This window comes from Anser cygnoides, chromosome 5 (genome assembly GCF_040182565.1).
Source record: "Anser cygnoides isolate HZ-2024a breed goose chromosome 5, Taihu_goose_T2T_genome, whole genome shotgun sequence".
In the NCBI taxonomy this organism is placed as follows: domain Eukaryota; kingdom Metazoa; phylum Chordata; class Aves; order Anseriformes; family Anatidae; genus Anser; species Anser cygnoides.
Genome location: NC_089877.1, coordinates 1,728,013 through 1,755,508, shown reverse-complemented (window position 1 = coordinate 1,755,508; position 27,496 = coordinate 1,728,013). Strand labels below are relative to the sequence as shown.

The 27,496-nt window shown below is 39.5% G+C and overlaps 2 protein-coding genes across 4 annotated transcripts in view; one reads left to right on the top strand and one right to left on the bottom strand.

Moving 5' to 3' along the window:
• DKK3 (dickkopf WNT signaling pathway inhibitor 3) lies at window positions 1-26,935 on the bottom strand. Its single transcript, XM_048070120.2, has 7 exons — window positions 26,586-26,935; window positions 24,530-24,667; window positions 23,956-24,039; window positions 7,469-7,561; window positions 5,589-5,733; window positions 2,988-3,144; window positions 1-360 (listed from the first exon to the last, which is right to left on the bottom strand). The coding sequence occupies exons 1-7, from the start codon at window positions 26,790-26,792 to the stop codon at window positions 117-119; spliced, it is 1,068 nt and encodes a 355-aa protein (XP_047926077.1). The 5' UTR covers window positions 26,793-26,935; the 3' UTR covers window positions 1-116.
• MICAL2 (microtubule associated monooxygenase, calponin and LIM domain containing 2) overlaps window positions 26,930-27,496 on the top strand; it is a 161,188-nt gene continuing 160,621 nt past the window's right edge. For all 3 annotated transcript variants that reach the window (XM_048070101.2, XM_048070085.2, XM_066998101.1), the window contains exon 1: window positions 26,930-27,496. The gene's annotated coding sequence lies outside the window, so the exon portion shown is untranslated.

Here is a 27,496-nt window from a genome sequence, read left to right as displayed (position 1 = left end):
GATGCTTAATGAAGATGATGTTTATTGCACTTCTATCCAGCAGTATGTACTTAGGGTTCATATAAGCAAGACACTAGACAAAAAATTCTAGAAATAACTAAACTGGAGTTTGGACTTTATATCTCATCTCCCAAAAATGGGTCATGAGCTGAATCAGGCTCAGACTTCAAACCCACTTGGTCCTCCAGACTTTCTAATTCTTTACGTACTTCCTGAATGACACTGCTCTCTTCATAATCAGAAAGAATATCTCTGGGTATCAAACTCAGAAATGGCATCTCATCCATGATTAAGGGATCTTCTTTTTCATTATTTCTGGTTTCATTGGAGGACAGTTCACACACAGATGTAGTACCGTGGCTGTTGAAAAAAGAAAGATATCTGGTCATACAGTACAATTTTTCATGTTCTTTTTGTCCTTAATAATCCTTAATAAGATTTTTCTTTTTCTCCACACATGAAAGCATGCTAGGTGCATAAGTTCATCTTTGTTGGATCTGACGATTTTATAATCTGATTCTTACATGCTTGACAGCTGGAGAGTTAAAATGAGATTTCTATATACAGTTAGATTTCTACATACAGTTGGAGCCAAATTGTTAATAGCAGAACATGTTTGATACTGGGACACAAGATGAGAGTGGACCTCAGCACAATCTGTCCCCTCTGCCACAAGCAATCCTGACTAGTCCTTTCTGTTAGTCATAATACCAAGTTAAGATTCTGTAGCTTGAAAGGTATGCAAAAAAGTTGGTGTTTGTCATTGAACTGCAAAGTTGAGAAAACCGCGTATTATGTACTTGTTTTTAAATAGGATAATGCAGTAGCTGTATTTGCTGTTTTTGAAAAGTGTCTCCAGTTACCTGCAAACAAACATCCCACATGTAGTGTAGGAACTTAAAAGGGAACAAGAATGATTTATACTTGTTGGCAGGGGAATAGAACACTATACATCTCATAGAATCACAGAATATCCCGAGTTGGAAGGGACCCATAAGGATCATCTAGTCCAACTCCTGGCACCGCACAGGTCTGCCCAAAATTTAGACCATGTGACTAAGTGCACAGTCCAATTGCTTCTTAAATTCAGACAGGCTTGGTGCAGTGACTACGTCCCTGGGGAGCCTGTTCCAGTGTGCAACCACCCTCTCGGTGAAGAACCTCTTCCTGATGTCCAGCCTAAACTTCTCCTGCCTCAGCTTAACACCATTCCCGTGGGTCTTATCACTGGTGATTATGGAGAATTGGTCACCTGCCTCTCCACTCCCCCTCATGAGGAAGTTGTAGACTGCGATGAGGTCCCCCCTCAGCCTCCTCTTCTCCAGGCTGAACAGGCCCAGTGCCCTCAGCTGCTCCTCATATGTCTTCCCCTCTAGGCCCTTCACCATCTTTGTCGCCCTCCTCTGGACACTCTCCAGCAGTTTAATGTCCTTCTTGTACTGTGATGCCCAGAACTGCACACAGTACTCGAGGTGAGGCCGCACCAGCGCAGAGTAGAGCGGGACAATCACCTCCCTCAACCGACTAGCAATGCCGTGCTTGATGCATCCCAGGGTACGGTTGGCCCTCCTGGCTGCCAGGGCGCACTGCTGGCTCATATTCAGCTTGCTGTCAACCACAACCCCCAGATCCCTCTCTGCTTCTTTGTACTGCATGGGACAATTCAGGGCCACATGTCTCTGTTAAGAGCACAAGGTGACTACTGGTCATGCTAGGCACCCCTCAAACAGCTGCTTAAAGCTGCAGTTTCTTTCACTGGAAACCAAGAGTAAATGAACTAAAGATGTTCTTAAAGCTTATTTCATGTATGTTTCAAATTCTTGATTTTTTTTTTTTTTGCTTTCTAGAAATTCTACGACTTTCATATCTGGGTAGACTATTCTTATTCTCTAGGATATAAATTGATATTTTCAGTGTGTTTATCAGTTACTAATAATCAGTCAAGGGTCACTTAAAGCAGAGACAGGCTGTTCCTTTTAATAAACACATTATCTGAATCTTCAAGTTCACCATGTAAATTCAAAGAAGCAGCATTATCTTGTCCATGTGAGTCATACCGATATGTATGGTACTTCTGTGTGTGATAACCCTAAACAGGTAATTCTTGTGGCTAGAAGTAGAAAGAATTGGGCACAGAAGGAGAGAAATTTTAATCTACGTATAATTTACATCTCTATCACAGCTTTGCTGTCTTATTAGAAGTTAAAGCAATGAAAATAGCAGTGGAGCAACAAACTTGGGGAGTTTATTACACAGGTACCACATAGGTATTCCAATAATGCTTTTAGTGCAAAACTGAAGTGATCTCACTTTTTCCTAATGGAACTGTTAATAATGCAAATAACTGTCCTTTTAAAGAACGATTAAAGCCATGATATATTAAATGTTTTAGCTTCTAGCAGAAAAATATGGAGTCAATCTGCTGAATATTCCATGAAACTCACAATATTGCTGAAAAGGTCTGTTACAGTATGAAGTGTTTTAAGTCTGAACAGCAAATCTAAGTAGGGAAACTGGCTTCTCAGGCTAGTTTGAAACTGAAGGAAAATATAAGCAAAGTTGTCTGGTTTTGCTATGATAGAAATTACCTGTAAAGCTAATCATTAGTACAGAAACATGCCTGTTCATACCTACTGCATGTTTCTGTTATGTAAGCAAGCAAAGCATTGAGCAGAAGCCCAATCTAACAGAAAATTGGTGGGCAAGAGCTGTACAATGAAGAATGAAATCAGAATGATGCTTCAAAACAGCTGTTACTACTACTTTGATTAAAAAGCAGTATCAGCCTGATACAAACTTCATTCACACTAGAAATAAGGCTTTGCCAAACTCAATTAGGCACATGTGTGTGGGACAAAGCAGTAAGTTTGAGAAAATTTCAAAGCTACTGATGAGAAAAGCCATCAAAACAGTGTGAAAGAATCTGCAAGTTTTGTATCTTAAAGAAACCTATACAAGCAGTTTACTTGCTCAGTTTTGATCTTTACCTGTGAGGTTGGCAGATCAAGCCACTTGCACATGGACATTGCTCAAGTACTCCATCAGGTTCCAGTTCCCAGGTGATCAGGTTGAGAAGTCTATTTGAAGGATCATGGCAAGGTTCACCTTCTTCAGGTAATGGAGTGCACACAGGAAATAGCAGTTCTGCATGCCAGAGTAGATTAATTTTATGAGAAGTCATTAACTGTCTGCTAAACTGAGATGACCTACTATATATGTCTATATACAAGAAGTAAAAAGATGGGCTTGTTTTTTTAAGTCCCCTTACATATTAGGGAGCCATAACTTAATGTTCTCTCCACTAGGTGGGAGTAAGACACTTTAAGTTTATGCTGAATGAGTAAGATCCACTCCTGCCTCATCACAAAGAGAGTACTGTCAATACAGTGGTACCATACAACTCCTTCTGCTGGAGATTTCAAAGACTATTCTAAACCCAAGGCAACTACTGACATTGCAAAGGATTCACTGTAATGCATACTGTTTAAAATCTGAATGTAGAAATCTCTATTGCAGAACTATTCGTTTTTTTTTCAGAGGTTTCAAATGCAATTGTTCAGACTAGAGTAGCCAGGTTACAAAACCTACAACTCAGCCATTTAATTTGTTTTAAGAATTCTATAGTAAGTAAAGCTGTCTGGCATTAGGGGCTTGGCATCCTTCTTTTCTGTACAGGGGTCATTTCAACCTGTATAAGGAATTATATAGAATAACACATGGTTTTGGGTTTCCTGATGCTAGTAACTTCATGTCTATCTTGAATTCAGGTCTTCCAGATGTTCCTTTCAAATCTCCCTTTTCTGGTCTTCATTCACCTCACTTTTTGTGGTATGGCACAATAAAATGGAGGGAGCTCTGAATTTTTCTGTAATGAGCGTCATCAATATATGCATACATACAAATTACATACACACTTCTAATGTGTATTATTCATTGGTTCCTAATTCCAAAACAGGTTCTATCTTGAATAGTGAATGTTCCATAGCTTACTACAGTTTTTAAATAAAAAAAAAATGTAGATTCAGTCCAGTCTGTATTAGGACAACTATTTGCAATGTTTTAGTGATGGAGAAAGGCCTTCAGGTTAGGGCTAACTTCCACTCACACCTAACCTGAAAACCTGAAGCACTGCTGAAACAGGCAACTGTAAAGAAGAAAAATTCTTTGCTGTTAATTGACAGCTCTGATAAGTTTTAATAATGGTGTTCCATTAAGTTTAGTCAATCTTCTTACCTATTGTGTTGTTCCTTCCTGAGTTACATGTTTGTACTGAATTTCATTTCAAGCCAAGCAGTAACTTATACTCAAATTACTGTGAATGTCTTATAATAATCATGAAGACAGCTTGTTCAAATTCCATAGGAAATCAGAACTACAAAAGCCATTATTACCTTCACAATAGCCAAGCCTAGTACTACTGACACTAATGGATGTGTATTCCTGATTTACTCAACTTTGCAACGTGAGCAGAGGTTTGAAGACCTACATGGGGAAAGTAATAGGCGTTTATAGAAGTGGTCTTTGTCTCATTTCAGGATCAGCATTTACAGAGAAATCTCTAGTAAAGCTTAGCAAAACATAGATGTGTTAAGATGGTATCTCATGAAGGGGAAAATAAACCACAACTGCTCTCAACAAAACTTGCTGAAACCAGTCTAATTTAACTTGGAAGGTCTGCTCTGTAATGCTCTGAATTAACAAGGAAAAGCTGAACAGACCCACTTGCCTTTAGATTTGGTGTTTGAAATGAGCTTTTTCCTTCATTATCCTGAAGTACCCTTCCAGCCTGATCCACTAGCAAGCTGATTGTGGGACAGGCACCCCAACTATTGGTGAAGGTACGAAGTCATCTGCTGCTCATAGCAAGAGCCAGAAAAAAAGCAATATAGAAAAGTACCTATGTGGAGTGGAAAGAGGGTTAGACTTGTATCCTGTTACTACTAAATTATGGTGAACTAGAGTAAAAGCTGTGAAGAACTAGTGGGTAGAAAACAGTAACAAGCTGGACTCTGACCAGGCAGGATTTAGGATTGATGTCAGGTCTGGTATCTTGTTCTCTCCTTCCTTTCCCTTGTAAATCAAGTTTCATGTTCCCATGTGGACTGACAGCATAATCTGGAACATCGTTCCACTTGTCTGTCCAGTCAGTAACGCATAGTGCACAGTACCCTTAGAAGTCTCATATAAAACTCTCAAGTATGAAGACTATCTGTAGTTTGACTTTGATGGTCTACTAATTTAATACATTTTAAATTCTATTTTTACTATGCTGAATGAAAATTTAACAGAGACCTCTGCTTCTTTTAAACGATACTTTTAAGACATCATATTTTTGTACTACTCGTTCTGTTCCTCTCTCTACTGTGCAGTGTGCTTTTCTTTTGTTGTTGTGCACTCCTATCAGGCTGTTTCTCACTCCTAATTCTATTAAAGCTTTTATAATGAAGTTAACACAGTGCATGCCCCAGGCTAAGGCATAATGACCTACTGATTCCATAGAGGTCTATCTGCTTCACCTGAGCGAAAGAGCGAAATATGAACACTCCTGTATTATAAAATGAATAGGATAAAAAGCAAAACTACTGTACCTTTCTGAAAAGCACAGCACATTCCTGGGTTGCAGTCTTGTTGGGTCTCACAAATGGTGCCATTCTCTCCTTTTGAAGTGGCTTTCTTGCACTCACCCCAAATGCACAGCTGGTCTCCACAGCATTCAACATCCCGTGAGCAATGCTTGCGAATGGAAAAAGCATGTGACAACTGTCGCTCTAGCACTAATTGCCTGTACCAATATACAGCTAAACGTGGATTTATACCTTGCTCCTGAAGACAGCTGCATGAATGTGGTTTAAATAATGTAACATTTCCATTGTTTAAACAGAATTGCTTAGGTTCTCAACTTCCAGCACACACCAAAGTATTTACTGGACAGGAACATCTACAGTAGAATAATGGCACCCCTTCTATACTATTATTACAATCTTACAAAATCTGAATAGTTTTTTAGCATTTATATGAAAATTGGTCAGCAGCCAGACATCCTGCAGTGTAATGTGTACTTCAGGCCAAACTTTTGCAATCAAGGAGAGAAAATTAATAAATGAAACATTATCAATGGAAACCATTTCTGATTTTTCCAATGTTAAATGCAGGCCGTACTTTACAATTTGTTAAGAAGGATTGCTTTCAAAGAGCAAAGCAAAAAACATCTTAACATCCAGTTTTCAGTTGTAATAAGAACCAGATTTCATTTGTAATCAAGAGAAAAAAATCTCTGAAAAAAAAATCAGAAAATCGGAAGTGCAAATCTCTACCTGAGGATAACTTTGTATGACAACTGTCCCTGTGTTTCAGCTATACACACACCTAATAAATCAACCCAGCAAAAGCACTGTGACATTTTGTTTTTTTAGGTAGTTTGTCATCTTGAAGATTCCTAGTAGGTCATCATTTTAACAGCTTTTTTCTGTCTGCGTAAAGCCCTGTCTGGGAAGCCATACAAAATCAATTTCTTTTCCAGTGGATCCCACAGGAGGTACTTAACACAGGGTAAAAAGTAGGACTACAATGCTAATTATAAAGACAAATATCTTATGATTGTGAGGGGTCTAGGTCAGGGAGTTGATCCAGCCACCTTTACTTTCACACTTCACAGTCAGTTCACTTCACTGAACTCACTGTGCAACAGGAATGTAGTCAGGACCAAATTTTTACTTTTTTCTACAAATGCTCTATTGAACACTGCATAGAGAAGTAGGGCTTTTGGTTTCAGTTACATCCCAATTGATTTTTAATGACTCCATGTTAACAAGAAAAATGATCACTTTTAACACTTTCTAAAGTATGAGTGAGCTTTCCTAATGACAGAAGATTGATAATTCAGGACTTCCATTTAAGCACGTATTCAATCCACTAAAGTCAAAACAGCTCCCTGAAATTATCAAGTATTTAAATCATTTAAACCATTTACATAATTTACATCATTTCAGGAAAAGATTTTAATTGTATTGATTACAGGATTTTACAGCAATGTCAACTTAATGGCCTGTAAATGCTTTGAAGAACAACTGGTTCACAAGAGGCCATCAGCAGAATGTAGGTGAAAAGGGACAGGTTGATATAGGCTGTTTTCAGCTGATTGCTCTTAAATTGTTTTTTTTACCACAGAAGAAGCCTGAGCTTCTCAGGCACCTGTCACCTACACAAGATAACCGAAGCATAGCTATTGCCAAAAACACTTCTGTTATCTCAAGAGACAGGGATTTACTGCTTCCTAAGGTTCACATATTCAAATAATGTAACCTTAGTTGTGATAACAGGGGAAAAAAATAAAATGCTACGCATCTACTAATACACAAAGCTGTGCATCTTCTTAAGTAATTATTTTAATTTATTGACATTAACAACAAGAATTTACATAGTAAGTTTTTAAAGACTGCATAAAATCATATATCACTTCAGGACTTACTTTATGTTGGGTTTTACAGAGCTGACACTTGTATTCAAAAGTGGAGAACTGGCAATATTTCCCTGGTTCACAGTCTTCATCAATGATACACTCCTAAAAAAAAAAAAAAAGTGTAGTTTGCCACTATGATGGAAATCCACACCTCTCCTTGAAACACCAGAAAGAAGGTCTTGATTGATTTTATTTCTTATTTGGGACTCGAGGGAAAAAAAAAAGCTCTGTTTTTTCACACAACCACAGTTCTGTAATAGAACAACGTGGCTGCAAACCATTAGGTGGCTTCACATCTTGTGTAAATATTAATACCAATGACTTCCAGAAAATGAATTCTCTTTGTTCTGCTCTCTTGAGGAAAAACGAGCAACAAAAACAACCTGAAGACATTTGCATAAAAGCTATTTTACTTGTATTAAGAGTTCAATCAAAATTTACTTATTTACTGGTTTTTAGAATGGGACAAGACTGGGAAAGAGTCTACGTTACAGCAGCTGCAGCAGCCAAGAGTATCTGTGCTCTGTGGGAGATCATTCTGCAACAGCTTTCTTGATCCCAGGCCAGGCAGCTTTATGCTGTCCTCCTTCCTCCTCCCCAGCAACATCAGTGCTGACCTCCAAAACTCAGCAGCTTGGCCAGCTTTCCCAGGCAAGCAATGACAGCCCAAAGGGAGATGAATCCCTAATGCATCAGCCTTTGCTACTCAGCTAAGGTGTTTCAACAGGCTTCAGGCTGTTTGGGTATGCTTTTCAAACCTGGAAGCGTTTCATCGCCTTAGCAAAACTGTTTCTGTGAGAGGGACACCTGAGTTCCCATCTGAATCACAGATTCCGACTGAAGTTTCTTTGCCCAGAGGTCCCACCAGCACCAAGGTAGAGAGTGCTTGCTTTTTGTTTGTGCTGCACAGGGCTAACATACAAATACTGACCAGAAATTCTTCGCCAGGGATTTTTATTTGGGAGGTGACCGTAATTAAAGCACAAAACAACTCTGCAGGCTGTTTAGGTATGTCAGTGAGGAAGAATCTGCAGTACAGAGAGTAAGTGTATAGTTTGTGTATCCCTGAAGTTTCTGGTTCACAGGGAGGGCATCTTTTTTTCTTCACATCTAGTGATTACCTCTCAAAAATCAAGTGATCAATCCTATTCTAAAAATGTCTTCTCCAGGTAACTATCAAGCCAACAGAAGAATAAATCTTAGCACTATTCCTGTCTAAGTCACTTTTATTTCATCACTGGTTTGTACCATCACAAGGCTGATGCTATCTTTGTGTTATTACTCAGTACAAAATACGGAATTAAAAATCTCTGAATTCTCTGAAGAAATAACTTGACTGCTCCTTGGTAGATACTAATCTCACTTCTTGGTGCAGCCTAACTGTCATTTATGCAACCTTTATTGAAAGTTTTTACTAAGCTTTTATTTTTACTTTTTTTTAGATCATTTTCCCCAAACTGACTTTCTCCATGCCATCCCAGCTGGGTTTTGTTTCTGTATGATCAGCTGGGCTGAAAATTAACTCATCAAGAAGTTTAAGTGAAGCTTTTAAATTACTATAATCACTGAAGGACAAAGCAGCTATACTGTCTTCAGATTTCCATATTTAACATTATAAAAGCTTCTTGCATGGTATGAGACAAGGCTGCTCTGCATGAAGAACAGTTCTTTGTTTAAGTTACCCATTTTGGCCATCTGAGATGTTTTCAAAGAGTTTGATTATCCAGGACATGGAACAGAAGCCAAAGCCTGATTCTTTTCAAGTCAGTGAAGTTACATGCGGGTTATATGTTTATAATTAAGCAGTCCTTTCAGCTGTTTTAAGAGATGATTATCGGTGGGTCTAGGCTGTTATATATTATCATAATGCTTTTGCAGCTTCATTATCCCATATATGTTCTTCTTGTTTGCTTTTGTGCTGCTACATAATCAGGTGGGTCAAAATCCTAGTGTTCTACAGTATCTTTGAGTTTTTGTGGTTCCAAGTAGTTAGCCACTTCTCCTCCTTAGCTGCCATGCTCTTTCTGGCCAATTTTCTACCCACAGCTTTGTCAGCTTCTTTTATGAATCCCCCTGTATAAATCATATTCAGAATAAACTATACTGTTTCATTCCTCTTCCATCCACTTTCAGGCAAACAGCCAAGTCTCAATGTAGTAAGTTTTTCCAGTTGTCCCTTTCCACAGAGGAGAAATCTTGCCATAATAATTTTTAAGCTCATGCAATAACCCTCTCTCTAGCTCTAAAACCACCTAACATCTAAGTTGCAATTCTCCAGTCACCGCTTTCTCTTGTACTAATGAGTCCCCTGCCTTTCCCCTCTTATTGAATTGTGTCCCACCAGTTCAGACCCCAAGTATTATGAGGTTTTCAGCTGGGGAAAAAAAAATCCTTTTACAGTTCTCTTTCCTGGCATGGAATAAGCTTCTTTTCATATGCTTTCTTAAAGCTGTGAAATTTTATGCCATGCTCCAAACCAGCTTCTTTCATTCAGCTTTTATAATCCACAGTCAATGCAAAACCCAATAATTCTTATACATGCAGATGTGTGACCATTTTTCTTTTTGTTGTTCTTTTTTTTTCTTTCTTAACAGACCTTTTCTAATCAGGCTACCCTGAGACACAACAGTTGCAAAACAAGGAACAAAACTAAGCATCTTCATCAGCTGCAATGGATTCTGAACAATCCATGTTCTTTGTGGGATCCTGTAAACTACGTTATTTTTCAGAATGCTTTGCTTTTGCAGGGTCAACAGCGTGTAAACTGGGGAGAGGCAGTGCTGGCTTCTGACATGCAGCAGAGCATAATTTAACCTGGCAGCTAAGAAATACACTGTTTGAGAAGTGCTAAAGAATAATACAGAGCGAAAGCAGGACTGCCTGTTTATTAATAAGTATACTAGGACCCACACACAATAGAAGGCATGATGGAGATGAGTGTAGTACCTGTAAGCACATACTTAGCATCCTGTAGAATTTTATTATAATATTGTACCCTACAGTGACTATCCTGCAACACCTGAAAGTAATTTGGGGGTTGAAATTTGTTCCAAAACCTTCAAGGGAAAAAAAAAATAAAAAAACAGAGGCAAGAACAAAATACTGAAATTTGTGGAAAAGGTTCTTTGTATTTTGAGTTAGACTATTAAAACAACTACCGCTGAAAGAAACTTCAGTTTTCTTGTCTTTGGCACATTATGCCAAAGCTGTAATTGCTTTCTTAAGGAATGATTAGGCTCCTTATGTGAGATTAAAAAAATGACTGACGGTACTGATGGTTAAGCATGCTTGTAACACAACTACCAGAAATCCAAAACAGATGCCTGTGTGAGACAGCTTAAGAGTCTTCAAGTCAGACATGGTGTAAGCATTAACAGGTTTTGACAAGGGTACTTTCCTTCTGTTTGAATGTTTACATGTGCATGGAAAGGCACAGAACTAAAAAGTTTTCTTTCAGTGTGATACAACGATCTTTACGCTTCACCAATAACAAGCCTTTGACCTAGAAGGCACTATGGGCTATTCTGGCAGACTGTCCTTGACTGGTGAGTGTAGCCAACTACGGTGTGGACCCCGTTATCCTCTGCTCATGTAACACTCTAAGGATAAAGAGGGAGAAGCAAAGAACATCCAATTTGAAATTACAAAGGCAGAACTACGCAGACAGAGTTAATCTACTTTCTTGAAGAAACCTTTCATTTGCAGCGTTCATCTGGTTTCTGTACCTCGCTATGGTAATAACCTTAACATTCCCTTTTGCTGGTGATATATTATGTACTGAAATCATGTTCATTTCACTTTCCTCTTTTTTTCCCCCTTTGCTCCTAATTAACTGCATATATTTAACACCCTAAGTGTAGTCAAGAAAATATGCTCAAGACTATTCTTATATTGTGTGACTTTCAAAATGGAACCACTGATTTTAAATACAGTGGTGATGTTTAGCTGGTCTATTCCCTTTTTCATCCTCCCTCCCATATTTTCAAAGATAATTTTAAACCAAATTCTCTCTTCACTCCTCTCGTATCTTCAAATTATATTTGTCTGGGACAGGCAAATGACTGCCTGGCATGGGCTCTCCTTTCCTTCCAGGCTCTTTATACCTTAGCTTAGAACCCAAGAAAGCAGAGAAAGGAGCAAAGGTATCATTCCTAACCTTCTATGGCTTTCAGGTTCACAAGCCATAAAGTAACGAGACAAAATTCACTGACATCAGAGAGGTAATGAAGTTTTGCCCGGAGATACACAACAAAGGAAGCAATGCTAAAAAGATGGTGCAGCAATTAGAAAATGACTCCAACAGATGACAAAAGCTGCTGAGTAGTAAGCAAAAAAGCAAAAAACCTGTTCTATATCCTACGTGTATTACACATATTAGGAAAATGACCGAAGTACACAGAATGGAATACCATCTTATGGAAACTACTACCAGTCTGAATTGCAGTAGTGTTCCAGCTCTTACTCTCTTAGTTGTCTAGACAGGGCACATAATGCATTCATTTTTAATGAGATTTAAATATCTCAAAACCTCTGTAATACTTTCCAGCAGAGCAAATGTCTTATTGCTGTCCTGCCAAGTACATAGCGCTCATAAAAATAAGGACTAGTGTTATAAAAAAAGACACAGTAAAAAGATCAAACGTGAGTTGCGAACTATGGTACTAGTCACATCCCAGTACTATGTGGGAAATATGCATATACATGTATGGGGCTACATATTGCTGGAGCTGTCTGCAGCAGCAGAACTCTCCTCTCATCCCACACACTTGCCCTAGAGGAGGCAGGACAGGTTATAGCATGTTTGTCCAGCTTTTCTCCTGTTTGTCAGGTGTGCCATAGGCAGGGCAGGACGGTAGAAATTCCAGCAAAATCTTCCTTCAGGCCTTCCTGCAACTCAGTGTCATGCTATATACTCACTCGACTTTTTTAAATACATAGGGACACTAAAATCTATACTTAGGGAAGGAATATTTTGAAGAATAGTTAGAAGTTGAAGAATTAGACAGTTTGGGACCCAAAACCAATAGCCCTATGTTCCATGTTTAATTGCTCCATATTAAGAAAAGCTTTTTTTTGCATAGTTTGAGATTATCAAATGAGGTGAAAATATGACTTTATGTATCTAAACAAAATTTTCCTAATGATTTTGTATAAATTGTCCTAATAGAAAAATGCATCTACCTGAAGATCTATTAATTGAAGAACAATTTTTCCACTTTTGATTAACTAAAAGGTGTGTCTAAAACCCTGCGGTCTAGAAAATCTTGGTTTCTAGTCTAAATGTCTTGAGATACAGTAACAGTTACAGAAACACTGTACAACTGTGCCACAAAGTTCTAAAGTGCCGTTATTTCTAAATAGTCAGTAACCAAACAAAGTACAGCCCTCATGAAATGGCGTGCCCTGAGGCTGAGTTTCAATGCAGGCCTCTTTTCTCTCTACAGTTGGCAGCTACAAAGTTTCCATGATTCACTACCAAACTATGTACATTTTGAAAATTTATAAAAACAAAACACTCCAGAATAGCTGTACACAGCAAGGATGTGAAACATCTGTGCAAAAAGAAAAGCAGTACAAAACAGGATTTATGTACTTAATAGCTCCTTGCTGATGCCAATCTGTACCCAATCCATTACAGAACTTACTTAAACCCCTGAATCTTAGGTGCTTTGTTCTTACGTGATACACTTCGTAGCTTACAGTCTCAACAGACTTACTGTGTTTCAGACGTCAGCCAAAGATAATACTCGAACAGAAATACATGGTAAGAATTCATCTACAATGGATTTTGCCTATAGCAGAGTTGACCGTGTGGATGACTGCTGTTACTCTAGAGAAAAGGGAATAATTTATTTTCTATGAGCTATAGATGAAAGAAAGGGTTTAAATTACATCATCAGAGATCTTATAGTTGGTGTAGGAAAACATTGGAATAAACTGTCACCAGCACTGGTGGATTTTGAGAACAGATGAGATGAATGTCTGCCTAACGATGGAGTTCCCTTGCTGATGGCTCTGAAATATCTTGGACTCAGACCACGAAGGTCTTCCTTTGACTGATACTATGATGTGAGCTATCTACATGCTGTGAGATGCTTCTTCCTTTCCCTGGGAGAAGTGGCCTTTCTAAGGGAACAATTTTCAGGGATTCCTCATGTGATGTAAATTCACAGAACAGGCTCTGAGTCAGCTCCAGACAGAATTATAAGTGAACAAATCTGAAACTCCCATCCCATATATCTTTTCACCAATTACGATATATTAGAGTATGTTACCTACTGAACAGAAGTTATGGACTTGTTATAAAGAGTTCGGACAGGCAGAAAAGATGGAGGGGGGTTCTCTCTTTAACTGCAGTAGTAAACCACCATGACTGGATAGCTCACATTCACTGGTACGGTATTCCTCAGCACTAATTATCAAAGTAGCTTAGTCCCTCATTAGGCCAGACAGACACTCTCTCTACAAAAGATACCAAAATGCTAGTTTTGAATTAGACAGGAGAAAGGAAAGAATGAGACTTATTCAGCTGACATATAAATGCATTTATCAAGGGAATACATTTGAAGACACCACTCTACAGAGCTTTTTTTCCTCACATTTGCCAAATTTTTGATGAAATGAAACTAAACAGAAACAGAGATCAATTCACCACCTTCCTCCAACTGTCACGGTTTACCTCAGTAAATCATAGTACAAAACATCATCAAGCTGGACTAGCAGCATCTTGCACATCTTTCTGACCATAAACAACTGTACAGAAGATCAAGCAATCACAGATCATGTTCATTTGTTCTCCTCCTACTCACATTTGTGTAAAACAAATTTAATTCTAATGATTTTAATTAATCTTCCCCTCCTACAGTTCAGGGAAAGATTAGAAAAAACTTAGGCTTATTGCATATGGAACTGTGTGTTACTGGGCCCACCTCCCAGCCACCTTACATATGTATAATACAGATGTAAACCGGCTGCATGTTTGGCCCATTTATCTCTATTTTTTATATCTCAATCATTCTAAGATCATAACAGATGTAAAGGAAAATAAAAAATAAAAAAACATTTATGCTTTACATTTATTTCCTAAAATCTTTGCTACATGTTGGTACCCTACAAGATAAAGTTTACTGGTTTATTAGATAATGTGGTTTCAGCTCAAAATCAAATAAGCATCTGCTGGAGCCAGCACATTAAAACTATGTAAAGCAAAACCACTGGAAAAAAAAAATCTCTTTTGCTTTAAATCTGTTCCTATAATGTGATTCGTTTTGCTACATGTGTCTGGCCAAAGGAAATACTGCTGATGAACTCTGACTGCTGTCTAAAGACAGTCCATACCATGATCGCTCAAGAGCTGTCAGCAGCTCACAGAATTGTCACCAGCCCACACGAAAGATTTATTCTCCTGACTCTCTCTGCTACCTCGTAGAGATGAAAAAATATTTAATTTCTCTTAGTCTAAATAGGTAGATCGAGTAGAGCTTGAAAGTAAAAACGTTCCTGATGATTTGTTTTTATATTTACCTATAACTTAGACATGACCTGTAAGAAACATTTTGACAGCCTAAACTCAACATATGAGGTATAAGAAGGCTGTACTGAAACCAAAGAAGTAAACAGTTGCTCTTTTTACTCTCACTACTCCCTTACTGTGGCTTTTTTGCAGAAGAGTTCTTTCAACCCATATGCAAACAAGGAAGAAGTAGATGACTAAACATGATGTATACCTCCCCACAGATGGAAGGTTTCAGACAAGTCAGATTTCCACCACTAACAAGATTGCTGTAAGTTGTAGAAGTAGTGTATGACTGTCAGATGGACAATGAGTAATGCAGATGGGCATTGATTCTTCTAGAGAAAGCTTGTTTTGTAGCTTTCTAGGGGTAAACTTCCTGATTTGCTGTTGTGTTTTTACTAACACAATCACCTAGAACACTGAACCAATTCTAGGCATTGTGATTGTGTTACAGTAATAGTTTATTTTTGGTAAGGAGAAATTTATTCCAAGAAAATCTTTCTCCCTTCGTTATTTAGCTACTCAAAGGGTAAGAGTTCAGATAGAAAAAAAATGGTGAAGCAGTTCTTCAGCAAATATGATTTTGCACAAAAATATTCTTGTTTGTTTGTTTTTTGGAGTTGAACTGGAAAAACGAAATACTACATTGTAACACAAGGCTCTGGCAAAGTTTTAAACATCCCCAAACACAGGCATTGACCTGAATTACTAATGAAGAATGTTACTTTCAGAATATTAATTAGCACAACACAATTTTCTTTGCCAAACTTGACAGAAGAAAACTTACACTAAGCTAGCACAACAGCGAAATGTGAAAGAAATCCTAGCTACTACTTTTTTACTAGCGAAGTAAATTCACTGAAATTATCCAAATTACTTCAGACTCTCACTGACACAAATGGGAACAGGATTTGATGTCTTTAATTAGGAATAACCCATTTGCTGTTGCATAAATTCTTGGCCTGTAAATCTGAGCCACTATTTAAGCCCAAAAAATGTGATAAAGATGTGTTCTGACCTTTGGTTGTCGTGTTTTCAGCTCAAACACCTGCCTGGTTTGTCCCATCTCTCAGCAAAAGGCACCTTGCTTCTCTTCACTCTGACAAGGTCTAGCAGCTGTTTACACCTGCTTGTTTGTTCAGGGTCACCAAGCATGATATCTGAGTCCATGGAAACTGAGGTCTCACTTTTCTCTGCATCATGGCCATTGCAGCCCTATAGTATTACAAAACCATCTTGTTTGCACACACTATCCATTCATGTGTGGATTCTCTGCACAGACCCGTAACTTTCTACACAGTGTTGTCTCTGAGAAAACAAGCCAGATCAGAATGGACTCACGTCAGTAAACAAAGATGTGGACACAGCCTCTGACACACACCTCAGCTGGCTATTACAGAGCTTTCCCACCCTTCTTCCTTGGAGAAGTTTCTTCATGCAGGAGCAGAGGCGACACACAAGGGTTTCAAACTCCTTAATGACACATCTTTCCATCCACGGATGCTAAGTTTCAGATTTTTTGGCAATAGTCCTGCAAATATCACATGACCAGTAAAACTTCTGGTCTTAGGGACACGCTGTTACTCACAGTAAGGCCATTCTATCACCCGTGAGCAAATTAAACCTCTTCATAGCTTTTGCATCAGTAAGAAGCATCTGGTGCTTACAGTGTTATATATGAACACTGATGGTTACATCCACACTCCATCACACCTTTCAAAACAAGAAGACTATGTCCCTTGCTCTACAAACAAGATACATATCCTAAGTACTCCAGAAATATATATGAATAAGAGCAATTCAAAATACTAATTGCACATTTTTTCTCATCTTAGGCTTTATCTTCTCTCCCTTTGTACCCACCTCCACATCCTTTCCCACTCTAACCGAAGCTACTTGCCCCCATGAGCTACGTGCACCTTCCCTTCAGCTTCATCCACTACATTGTCAGGACTGAAACTGAAAAGAAGAAAAAAAGGGGGTTCAGCCAAATGTTCAGAATGTCTGAACCTTGTTGTTCAGTAGTTCTGCTGCAGGAATTTAGGTGGTTTGGGACTGGATGGGAACCTTGCCTACAAAAGGTGTTCTGTTTTAAAATGCAAGCTATGACTTGCAAGCGCTTGAGACGTACTACTTAAAAATCAGCAATTAGCAAAAGAGAGTGCAATAACATGCAGATATTCTGCTTACAAAGGGCTTGTGAAACTCGAGTTCTCTCTTTTAAATGACTGCCACATGTGTAATGCCACATGCATTTTTTGCAAAAAGCTTCAGCTTACATTATAACTAATAGTAAACTAATGTATTCAAGTTACTGTTTAGTATATAAACTTGAAAAACTGACAGGGTTCATTCATTAATTCTCCCTCAAAGTATTAGCTAGGAAGTGAAAATTGCCTTTATCTGCTCCTACACTAAGAACTACCTAAAGGGTGGAGTGATTTCAAAAGAACTGCACTAGTCAAGATTTGTGTAACAAGTGATGCCAACAGAGCAGACTGGGCAGTTAACAGAAAAGAATACTAAAAGTGCTAATGAATTGAATGATTAAGTATACAAAAACTACCAGTTTTAGATATTATGGGACTTTTGGCTACAGACAGACCAGGATTTCAATCCAGTAATGCACTTAGTGTGTCTATTGATAGTTTAAGGTTGTCAACTGCAAGTCACCAGACACTAGAAGTTCTGTAAAAAATGAAACAAAAAAATGGGACCCAAATGTAAACCTGGGATGCCCAAAACAAGTATCTTCCCTGAGATACTAACATACCAAAGGGAGCAGACATCAGCACTAAGATCCTGGATGTTCAAATTTTTGCCATCAGCTGCTCTCCTGCAGTGCTGCTGATGGACAAATTGCAATTTTCACTCCACAAATGCTTCTTTCTCAATTTTCAAAGTTCATTTTCACTTCAGCACTGGTAGGAACTCCTCTCCTTGGAGCAGTACAGATCTCAAAGAGTGCAACTCTTGCATATGGCTGAGAACATGCTTAGAGAAATCATATACGTTGCTCAAATAGGAATCAAGCAGTAACTTTAGCAGTTCTGGATAATCACAGAGAACTGCAAGTTTGGTTAAGATGTGCTACAGCTTGGCCTTTTATAGCAGATTTTTCTCTAGAAAACCTTGTCTTACAAGTTGAAGAGGGAAATAGAACCCCAGAAGTTAATGTTTAATTACTTTCTATTTCTTTTTACTATCTTACTACCAGAGTAAAGATAAGTCTCTTACTTAAAGGCTTAAAAATGTTGTAAGGCCATTAAAATAGGGTTGCTATCTATTCTATCTCTACAAATAAACCTGTATGACTCTGGAGCTTTTGTTCTCCAGTCACTTTCTTAAAGTTACACATCAGGGTCAAACTCACATTTAATCTGTAAAAAAAACAGACAGTCATTTCCAGAACAGGTCGAGTCAGCTTGCAAAAGCAGTTCCACAGTGGTACAGTACTCCCTGTCCAGAGCTGCAGGGATCCAGACAGCACTCTCTAACCTGGCCTGGTATCACAGGTTCTCTTTCCTAAGCACCGGAGTATTCAAAATTATTAATCAGCTGCTGTATTTGCAGAAGGCTGGTGCTAAATACACATGTGTATACAGGCACACACCCACCTGTTCACAGAGAGAGCAAGCACCTTGCACAATACCACACTGGAGGCACCTCTCTACTCTCCCACAAAGAAACACGACCTGTACCTTCTAACTAATGAGAAGGTACAGCTGTGCTCTGAAGAGCTTCTATCAACAATGTCAGGCAAAAGAAAGCAATGTTTTTAATAGAGCCAAAGCTAATTGAGAAATGCATGATACTCCTCCAGTTCCCCAGTACACCTTCCCGAAACTTTAGCATCTTCAAAACACAGTTGCAAGGAAGAGAACTGAGAGCAACCAGATGTACTTCTATTAGAGTTTACTTGCTATAAAAGTTGCTATTTTTATTTATCAGATGAATACAGACAAGAAAAAAATCTTAGGTACAGTGGCTTTGAGTTAGAACTTACATAAAATACTACTCCAAATGCAACTAAGAAAAGCAACTAATCTTTTTGCAGTAAATCTTACCAGTATCAATTTTGTCTCCTTGCATTTTCATTGTTCATGCTTCCTTTTCATTGACTAGGCTAGTGTACCACAATTGAAATAGAACTAGTCAACAAACCAGAAAACATTTTGACTTTCACATGGTAATAAAAAGCACTGTTACTTTATGTTCTGTACTCTACACCAAGCTTTCTACTGGAGCTACTCCGTTAACTTGCATGCTAGGCTCTGTTCCCAGGAAAGTAAATTATAGAATATTTGAACCTTAAATCTTAAAAGCAAGTGGATGTAAAACCCTACACAGGCATAAAAACATGCACATCCAGCTACCTATTGCTTGCATTTGGCCTCCTTGGTGATACAAGACTGATGGATCAAAGCCTGACATCTATGCTGGTAACTTGTCAGTCCTCACTGACATCCGAGAAAATGAATGTTAGTCTGGGAATGTAAATGGCGCCTCCAAATAATGCAGCACCTCTTGAGAATGAGGTCTCAGTGCCAGAAATGGCAAGCGGTCTAGTTCCTCTTCTGGAGCTTAAAATACCGATAGCCTTCTGGCTATCAAAATACTATCAACTGAGCCACTCAGTAACAAAGAATATAGTCTAAAGAGAATACTTTTGTGATGCAAAGCCAAAAAGCAATAATGTCTGAGAGAGGAGTATGCATGTGTACGGGATTATGTCTAATTTTTCTGTAATATATATATACATGTACATAGTGTACAGATACACTATTTATATGTATTATAGATATGTATATTTCTACCTGTTGTGGGAGGACATGGGATAGCAGAGGCACTGTGATTTAAAAAGTAGGCACAATTTCTTTTCCATGAAACTGCTTTTCCAGTGCTGAATTTGATTCTGGTTACAATGCGAATTTATTACTGCAAGACAGATGGATTCAAAGCCCAAAAGTATCACTGAAAAAAACTTTCAATGATTTCAGCAGCTTCTAACTCAGCTCAGAGAATAATGAGAAATGAGGGTTGTGGGGTTGCGATTATTATTAATTACTACTGTAATAAATTATATAGACTGTACATTTTAGAGTAGATTGTTTGCTGAGGTGTTTGATGAATTCTCATATTTACCACCCAATTATATACCTAAAGAGCAGGAGCTGTGCAAATCCTTAACTTTTACAAGCCAAGCCTATAAACTGAACCTATAAGGCAGGTTTGGCTTTTAGCATTCAGTTTCCCTACAAGCATAAAAGCTGAGTTTGTGTGATAGTGTGTGCCTATTTCTTTTATTTGGCTGAGTGAAAATAAACAGAAGTGTTGTTCTAAAGAGGCACCAACCTGAAGGATACCTGAATAGCATTAGAACAGCAGGCCAGTTCCCAGTGGCTGGCTCCTCACAGCCTCTGCTACCAGCATCTCAGAACAAAGTGTCACTATCTGCCCCTTTTCAAATGATCATCAACACTTACAGCTACAACTATACAAACCACTTGTTGTGTTACACTACACAGCAGGATGAATCACTGATGGGTATCAAGGATGTGTATTACAGAACAGCATATACTAGCTGTATTTAGAGGCCCACAGAGATAATCTCCAAAAAGATTTCAAAAGGTTTTCCTTTCAAACTGCCCACAGAATACAAGAGCTATACATGTATTACTTTGCTGCTAACATTTAAAATAAGCAGCCAGGAAGTAGAATAACTCTTCCACCTTCCAGTGGTCTGGAAAACCTGCTGCCTGGAAAGTGACTGAGGCATCCTACAATGTCACTTAACACCTCACATATGAAAATTAACAGATGTAATAATGACGTAAGGAGACGGTGCAAAGTTCTTGGCAACGCCTTTAACTCATTTTCCCAATATTTTTGTCTTAAGTTGACAGATCTGAGCAATGGTACTTTTTAATTTGAACTTTTTTTTTCTTCCACTTGGTAGATCTCTCCTTGGAAGCATGTTTTTCCAGCTGTAATCCAAATTTTCCAATTCTCAATCTCATGCAATTACTCCTAGAATAGTTCTGCAGCCTAGCAGTACCCTAAGTATATTCTTCCTTAATGTTTAAAGTTTTCAAGCATTTTTAGATTTGATTCTGTTAGGTATTTCTTAGATACATTAATATATGTAGATCTGCCTGGTCCCCTTAAACAAGAATCAAACATGTCTGTTGGTTTCTTTTCCCATTTAGTGTTTTCTCTAACTTGGCAACCTTTAAATTAAGTGTTTGTACCAGGGGCATGCTCAAAGGTCAAAAGAGTGAGAGACAAATAAACGTTAACAAATGTTTTGTTTCAGTAGCTGCTGCAGAAAGGATGTTGAAGAAAGCTCCCCAGAATCTAAATGTTAGATGAAGTTAATGCAATCATTAGTTCAATGAGGTCTGCCACCATGAAGTATGAGAAAAAAATTATTCAGCTAGTTGTATTTAGCTGGAAGACTAATCACTATATTGGTTCTGGACACAGCACTACCTTATTAAGTGGGGCAACTTTCCCATAAGGATAACATAGATAATATCATTCACTAGGTGTACGAAGCTTATAAGGAACTTTGTATGATCATTGGAGAAAGCTAACTTATAAATATTTTTATAGCTGTGAAGAACAAACAGATACAACAAGCAAGCCAAATACATTAAGAAACAACACTAGTGTTGTGTCCCAGTGCTAAGAAAGTTGAAAGGTTTGCTTCTGTACACTGGTTTTGAAGATGATGACCATAATTGTTTGAAAAAAAAGAAAATATATTTAAGTTGCCTTCATTACACATATTTCATTATTAAAAAGCATCTTGGAATATGTTAGCACTTTCTATAAAACCAAACTGTACCTTAGAATATTTGCAATTTATTTTGTACCTTGACTTACCATTAAATCTATAACCTTTGTCAAACAGTTAAAAAGAAAGCACAAGCAACTTAATTTTGCTACTTGCTATTCCCAACTTTAATAGCAGTATAAAAACATGAGCTGAAAGAGGGAAACCTTAGTCACTGGATGACAGCAGAGAAGATGCTCACATTTCAGGATTTACACCTAATAAAATAGGAACTACCACCATATTTTTTTCTTTTTCTAATGTCTTATAAAATAGTTGGAGAACTTCCAAGAGAGAACTGGAAGGAAGTTAGACTAAAATAAGCCAGGACATGTTAAACTAAACTACATCATAAACTATTAGTTAGACAAAGCCAGCTACCAGAGGAAACACTGGCAAGTCCTGTCCTAGTAAAAGCATGAAAGTATCTGAAGAAAACCTAACAGTTGTTCTAACTTAGTACATGCTGACCATCGCCCTCAACGGCAGAGGCTTTGCAAGACTTAACATCTGGTTGTTGCTGCAGCAGTATATCTGAGATTTGCTATAATTGCTGGACAGTTTAGTTTTCTAATCTAGTCTGCCTTTTGACTTCGGAGTGAAAGGAAAATGATAAACCAAACTAAAAAGTGCAATGATCTATTATGAATTGGAGTGGTGTAGAGAGAGCGTGGGGGGGTGGGTGCCCAGGATCAGTTTCAGGTGGAATATAAAACAGCCACCAGGCAAAAGCTGATTTTCTAGTTATTGCCTACAAACGCCAATTAGAATTTTCATGATGAATGTATAAGCTTAAGTGCTCATATCTAGGAATTCAGATGCTCATAAGATTGAAGAAAATACACATATAAATGTACTGTCTTCTGTAGTAATAAATCTCAGTAAAAAACAGATGACTAAAACCAGATGACTATCCAAACATTCCCTTACATCTGCAGCACAAGGAAGGTTAATGGAGATAAGTATTCCTTTCAGTCATAAGCAAAAAAAATCCAAACAAATAAACAAACAAAAAAACCCTTCACTTGCATCAACAGCAAAAGGGAACTTAGAAAACACAGGGGTACAGATTCCTGCAGTAGGTCATAAAAACAACTTGATCCATGGAAGATGCAGAATCAGTCTGGCAGAAATACTAAACCAATGTGATCAGTATAAGAAAAGATCATTTAAATACTCAGAATCCACTAGCCAAAAGGCTATGCTGCCACAAGGCATTCAGTGACAGACATAGGAGGAGCTAGTAGATGGTATTTACACTACACTCTGCTTTTCATTGTGGTTCTTTACCAAGCAAAAGATCTGTCAGGAAAAATTCTGTACATGTAGAATCATTTTCTCATGAATTCTGTGGGTAATGACATTATTTTCATAGAAAAATATGATATCATCTGATACATCCACTTTTACCACCTGTCTTTCTCAGAAACATCCTGAGCCTGCATTCAGGACAGGAACTTCTAATGAGACTACTGTCGTTTAGCAAATGTACCTGTATTTGCAAGACTTGAGTAAAGAATATTCTTAATCTTTTAAACTTTTTTGAATCTGTGAACAATCGTGTTTCCAGAGGTAAAGGGAGTTGTCCTCCATTCTCCCCCTCCCCAAAGTGACATTTTACAACCAGTTCTCACCACCAGCCAAGGCTGAAAAGCAAATAGAGCCATATATTGTTCCACTGACTCCTCAAAACAGACAAATAGGGATTATTTTCTAGAGTTAAAAGTCTATAAAACAATTTTGCTATGAAAACCAAAAGCACAGACAGGGCATCCATGGAGCACTGTTATAGTGAGGGTTTATTCACAGTCATTGGAAAGGGCTGTATAACTATCTTTGCTATTTGAGTACAATACTTACGTTTGATGGACAAATTCAATATTCAGATCAAGCACCTCAGTTAACTGCAACATTGAAACTCCCCTACAAATTTGTAATATAGTTTTCCTAAGTTAAACTAATTAAAAACAAACAAAAACTACAACAACAACAAAAACATTATGACTGCTTACATGAATAGTTTTATGTTTTAAAACATTCAGAAATTTGGCTATGCCAATCCACGAACTATATCGCTTTCTTCAGACAGGTGAATTTAAAGTATTTGTTTAACTTTCAAGAGGAAAAAATGTGTTCACTTACATGATTTCTTTTGTTTTCTCCATCTTTTATAGATGTAATAACTGTCTCAGAATAAATTGTTGATCCAGTTTTGTTATCTGTAACCTGATATGGCAAAAGAACAATAAATCAAACTACATTTTTAAATTATGTCCCTTTGTTACTCTCAGTCGTATTCAGCTGTAATTCCTATACTGCTATTTCCCATCTTCCTGGCACTCAGGCAAAATCCTTATTTGGAGGAAAAAAGTAGATGACAAGGCTAACTCCTTAACTATTTGAAACATCACTGTAATGAAGCTAACAGAGTGAGAAATGATCATTCTTTCATTACCTATGCAATTGCCATACCTGTGTTCTACATTTAGTATGCATTTCTTTTCAAAGTAATTATTTTACATTAAACTTTTATGTTATATGCTCCTAAACCTATCAGGCAAGCAAATAAGATACAATAAAATCCAGAAGTAATTATCATCAGGAAAGTTTATGCTTCAAATTCTCATGCTTCTCTGCAAAACATGCAAAATCGTTTTTACTTTTGAAGAAAAGGTCATGTGAGAATGAACAGGTTGGTATGTACGTTTTCTCATACCTTATCAATTTCTTGATGAGTCTGAACAGTTTTATTACCAATTCTGGTTTCTGTGTTGGACTCGTTATGGTAGGTGGGAGGCAAGTTTTCAAAGTTTACTTCTGATAGTTTTTTTGCTCCTTCCTCTTCAGCTTCCATCTGCCAAATTTAAATAAACCAACTGAAAATTAGCAAGCTGAAATGATTACACCAAAGAGAACAAGCAACATATCTTTTCCAGCCCTCAGTAATGCCCTGTTTAATTGTATGATGCTGTTAATATAGATCCCTCTGTATGGGAGCACTCACTCAGCTGTTTCACACAGCAACCACAGCAGCTCTTTTAATGGACTATAGAAACACTGGAGATCTAAGCCCTTGAGCTCTGAACAATTTAAATAATGAGCTGAAGTCAGTCTCTGTGACGAAAAAGTGTGCTGAGACGAGTGACAATTTGCTATCTATACAGGCCAACACTGGTTAAGAGTCTGGCTTTCTATTTTTTCCAGAAAAACACTAACCGCTTCACACACACTTTCCCGCCTGACAAAGGGGAGAAAATATTCTGGCAGGAGAGAGTCACAGGCAAAGCCCCTTGAAGGCAGCAGAAGTCCTATAGGTCAGGGTGCACACATCCAGAATTTAATTCTCTATTTATTTCAATTCCCATTTCTTTGTTTGCCAGATGAAGACTTGGCGCAGAAGAGGTGATAAGAGTGTTCTCTGAATCAGAAAACAGAGCAAGCACAGCAAAAGGGCATAAGCCTTGTAAACAATACAAACTTAGAGCAAGTTGTTTCATGTCTGTTACTTGCAATCACTGTGACAGAGCTAGGAGGCCACAAGTTCAGCCAGGGTGAACAAAAGAATTTTTCCCAAGACAAAAATCTCTCTTTTTGGGGGATCTACTTTAACTGACAGTTGCAAACCTTTTTAAGAGCAAAGCATTTATCTGCTCCCATGCAGCTCAGAGAATCCATCTGTTGTACTGTATACAGACCATTCCTCAATCCCGAATAAACATTTTTAATAGAAGCAGTAAAATAGGCAGACATTTTAACTACATCCTTATTTACAACTAAGCATATAATTTGTATTGTAAAGCATGCTTTTTTAATGCTTTGTCTCAATGTGTTTACAGCCTAAATGAAATGGAAGACAAGCAGAATTCAGCAACCATCTGGATAACAGTAAAAGTTCAGAAATGATCTAATTACTGTAAACAAAGGTCTGTATCCCTCGTGGCCTGTGAGTAAAAGGGTTTTTGGACTACATAACTTAATTTTAAGTGAAAGAGAGAACTTGGAAGGAAGATTTTGAACATGACAGGGAAAAAGCCCAGAAGTGGGAGGAATGCAGAAATATGTGCTTTGACTGGTATGTGAGACAATGGCTTGGGGTCGTAGATTCAGTTCCTGGCTTTGAAACAGGTCCTGTGTGATTCTGGGCAAGTAACTTCAGATCAAGACACGGAATTACGTGAAAAATAAGCTGCTTCTCCACATACATCTTCAGGATTGTCTTACACCTTTGAATCCTTATCTGCGATCACCTCTGGCGTTTTAGGTGCTGCTGCGCAACATTAAAGTAAGGCTTCCCTTCACTCCTCCCCTTGCCACGTCCTTTTTTGCTCCTGCTTTAGGATCCAGGCAGATGTCTGCCCGCACGTTTGCCTCACGACCAGCCCTCACACAGCGAGGCCGGCTTTCCAGCGCCCCCCCTGGCGCGCAGCACGGCACAGCGCGGGGCAGCGGCGGCAGGGAGACTCGGCGGCCCGGAGGCTCGGCCGGGGGCGGCGCGGGGAAGCCGGGCGGTCGGCACGGCAAGCCCGGAGGCGGGAGCGAGCAGCGCCGGCGGCAGCAGGGCAGCGCTTCCGCTGCAGCCGGCCACCGTCGCCTCCCGCAGCTGGGGCCGCCCGCCACCTTTCCTCGCCCCTCAGGCGCGGCGGCGGTAACGGCTCTGACGAGGGCGGGTGAGATGTTAGCGCCGCGCGCCGCTGTCCACAGGTGCGGCCCGGCCCCGGGGTAGAAGGGGCGGGAAGGGGAGGGCACCCCACCCCACCTAGCCGCCCCCTCACCTCCTGCACGGCGTTGCGCAGCTTGTGCTGCGTGTCCTCCATCAGCGCCTCCACCTCCCGCAGCATCTCGCCCAGGCTGGCGGCCCGCCGCCGCCCGCCGTCCCCCGTCGCGGCGCAGCACGGAGCTGCCAGCGCGGCCGCCAGCAGCAGCAGCAGCAGCCGCCGCCGCGGACCCGGCTCCGCGGCCCGTGCCGGTCCGCGCCGCATCCCGGTGGCACCGTTCCCGCCGCTCCCCGTGCCGGTTGCGGGCTGGTAGCGCGGAGGGGGAGCGGGGCGGGGCGAGGCGGCAGCAGGCGGCTCCGCAGTGCAGCGCCAGCCCCGCAGCCCCCCGCAGTCCCTCGCTGGCCCGGCCCCCGCGGCCCCCCGCGGCTTCGCAGGCCTGGGCGTGAGGAGAGCGAGGCGGGGGCACAACGCCCCAGCGCGGCGGGAAGGGACGGGCCGGCGGGAAGGGGAGGGGTGCTGAGGGAAAAAGGCGGCGGGGGTCACCCTTCGGGCCCGAGGGCTTCCCTCTCTTGATTTTTCAGGCACGTTTAATGCGAGGAGGATGGTGGGAGCTGCCCCACAATATCTCCGTTGTGTATTTTGCTTTCTAGTCTTCAGCGAGGCTCATCAGTAGATGTGGTCGACTCTGAGGACCAGCTAGTTCTCTGAGAGTTGATACCTCCAGCATCTGGCTGGCCAGCGCCCTACTCTCTCTGATGACTTCCTTCCAAATCTTTTTCCCCAAAATTTCAGACAACATCATCATTTTTTTATCTGTGTGCATCTTCCCCAGCCTCCACGTTACTCTTCCTGTCCATGCTGCACCTCAAGAATTTCGTAGATGGTTTCAGCTGTAGTTGGCCGGCTGCTCTGATGCAACAATGTTGTGCCAAGAGAAAACTCATTTTATTTTGGAGCCTGGATGAGAG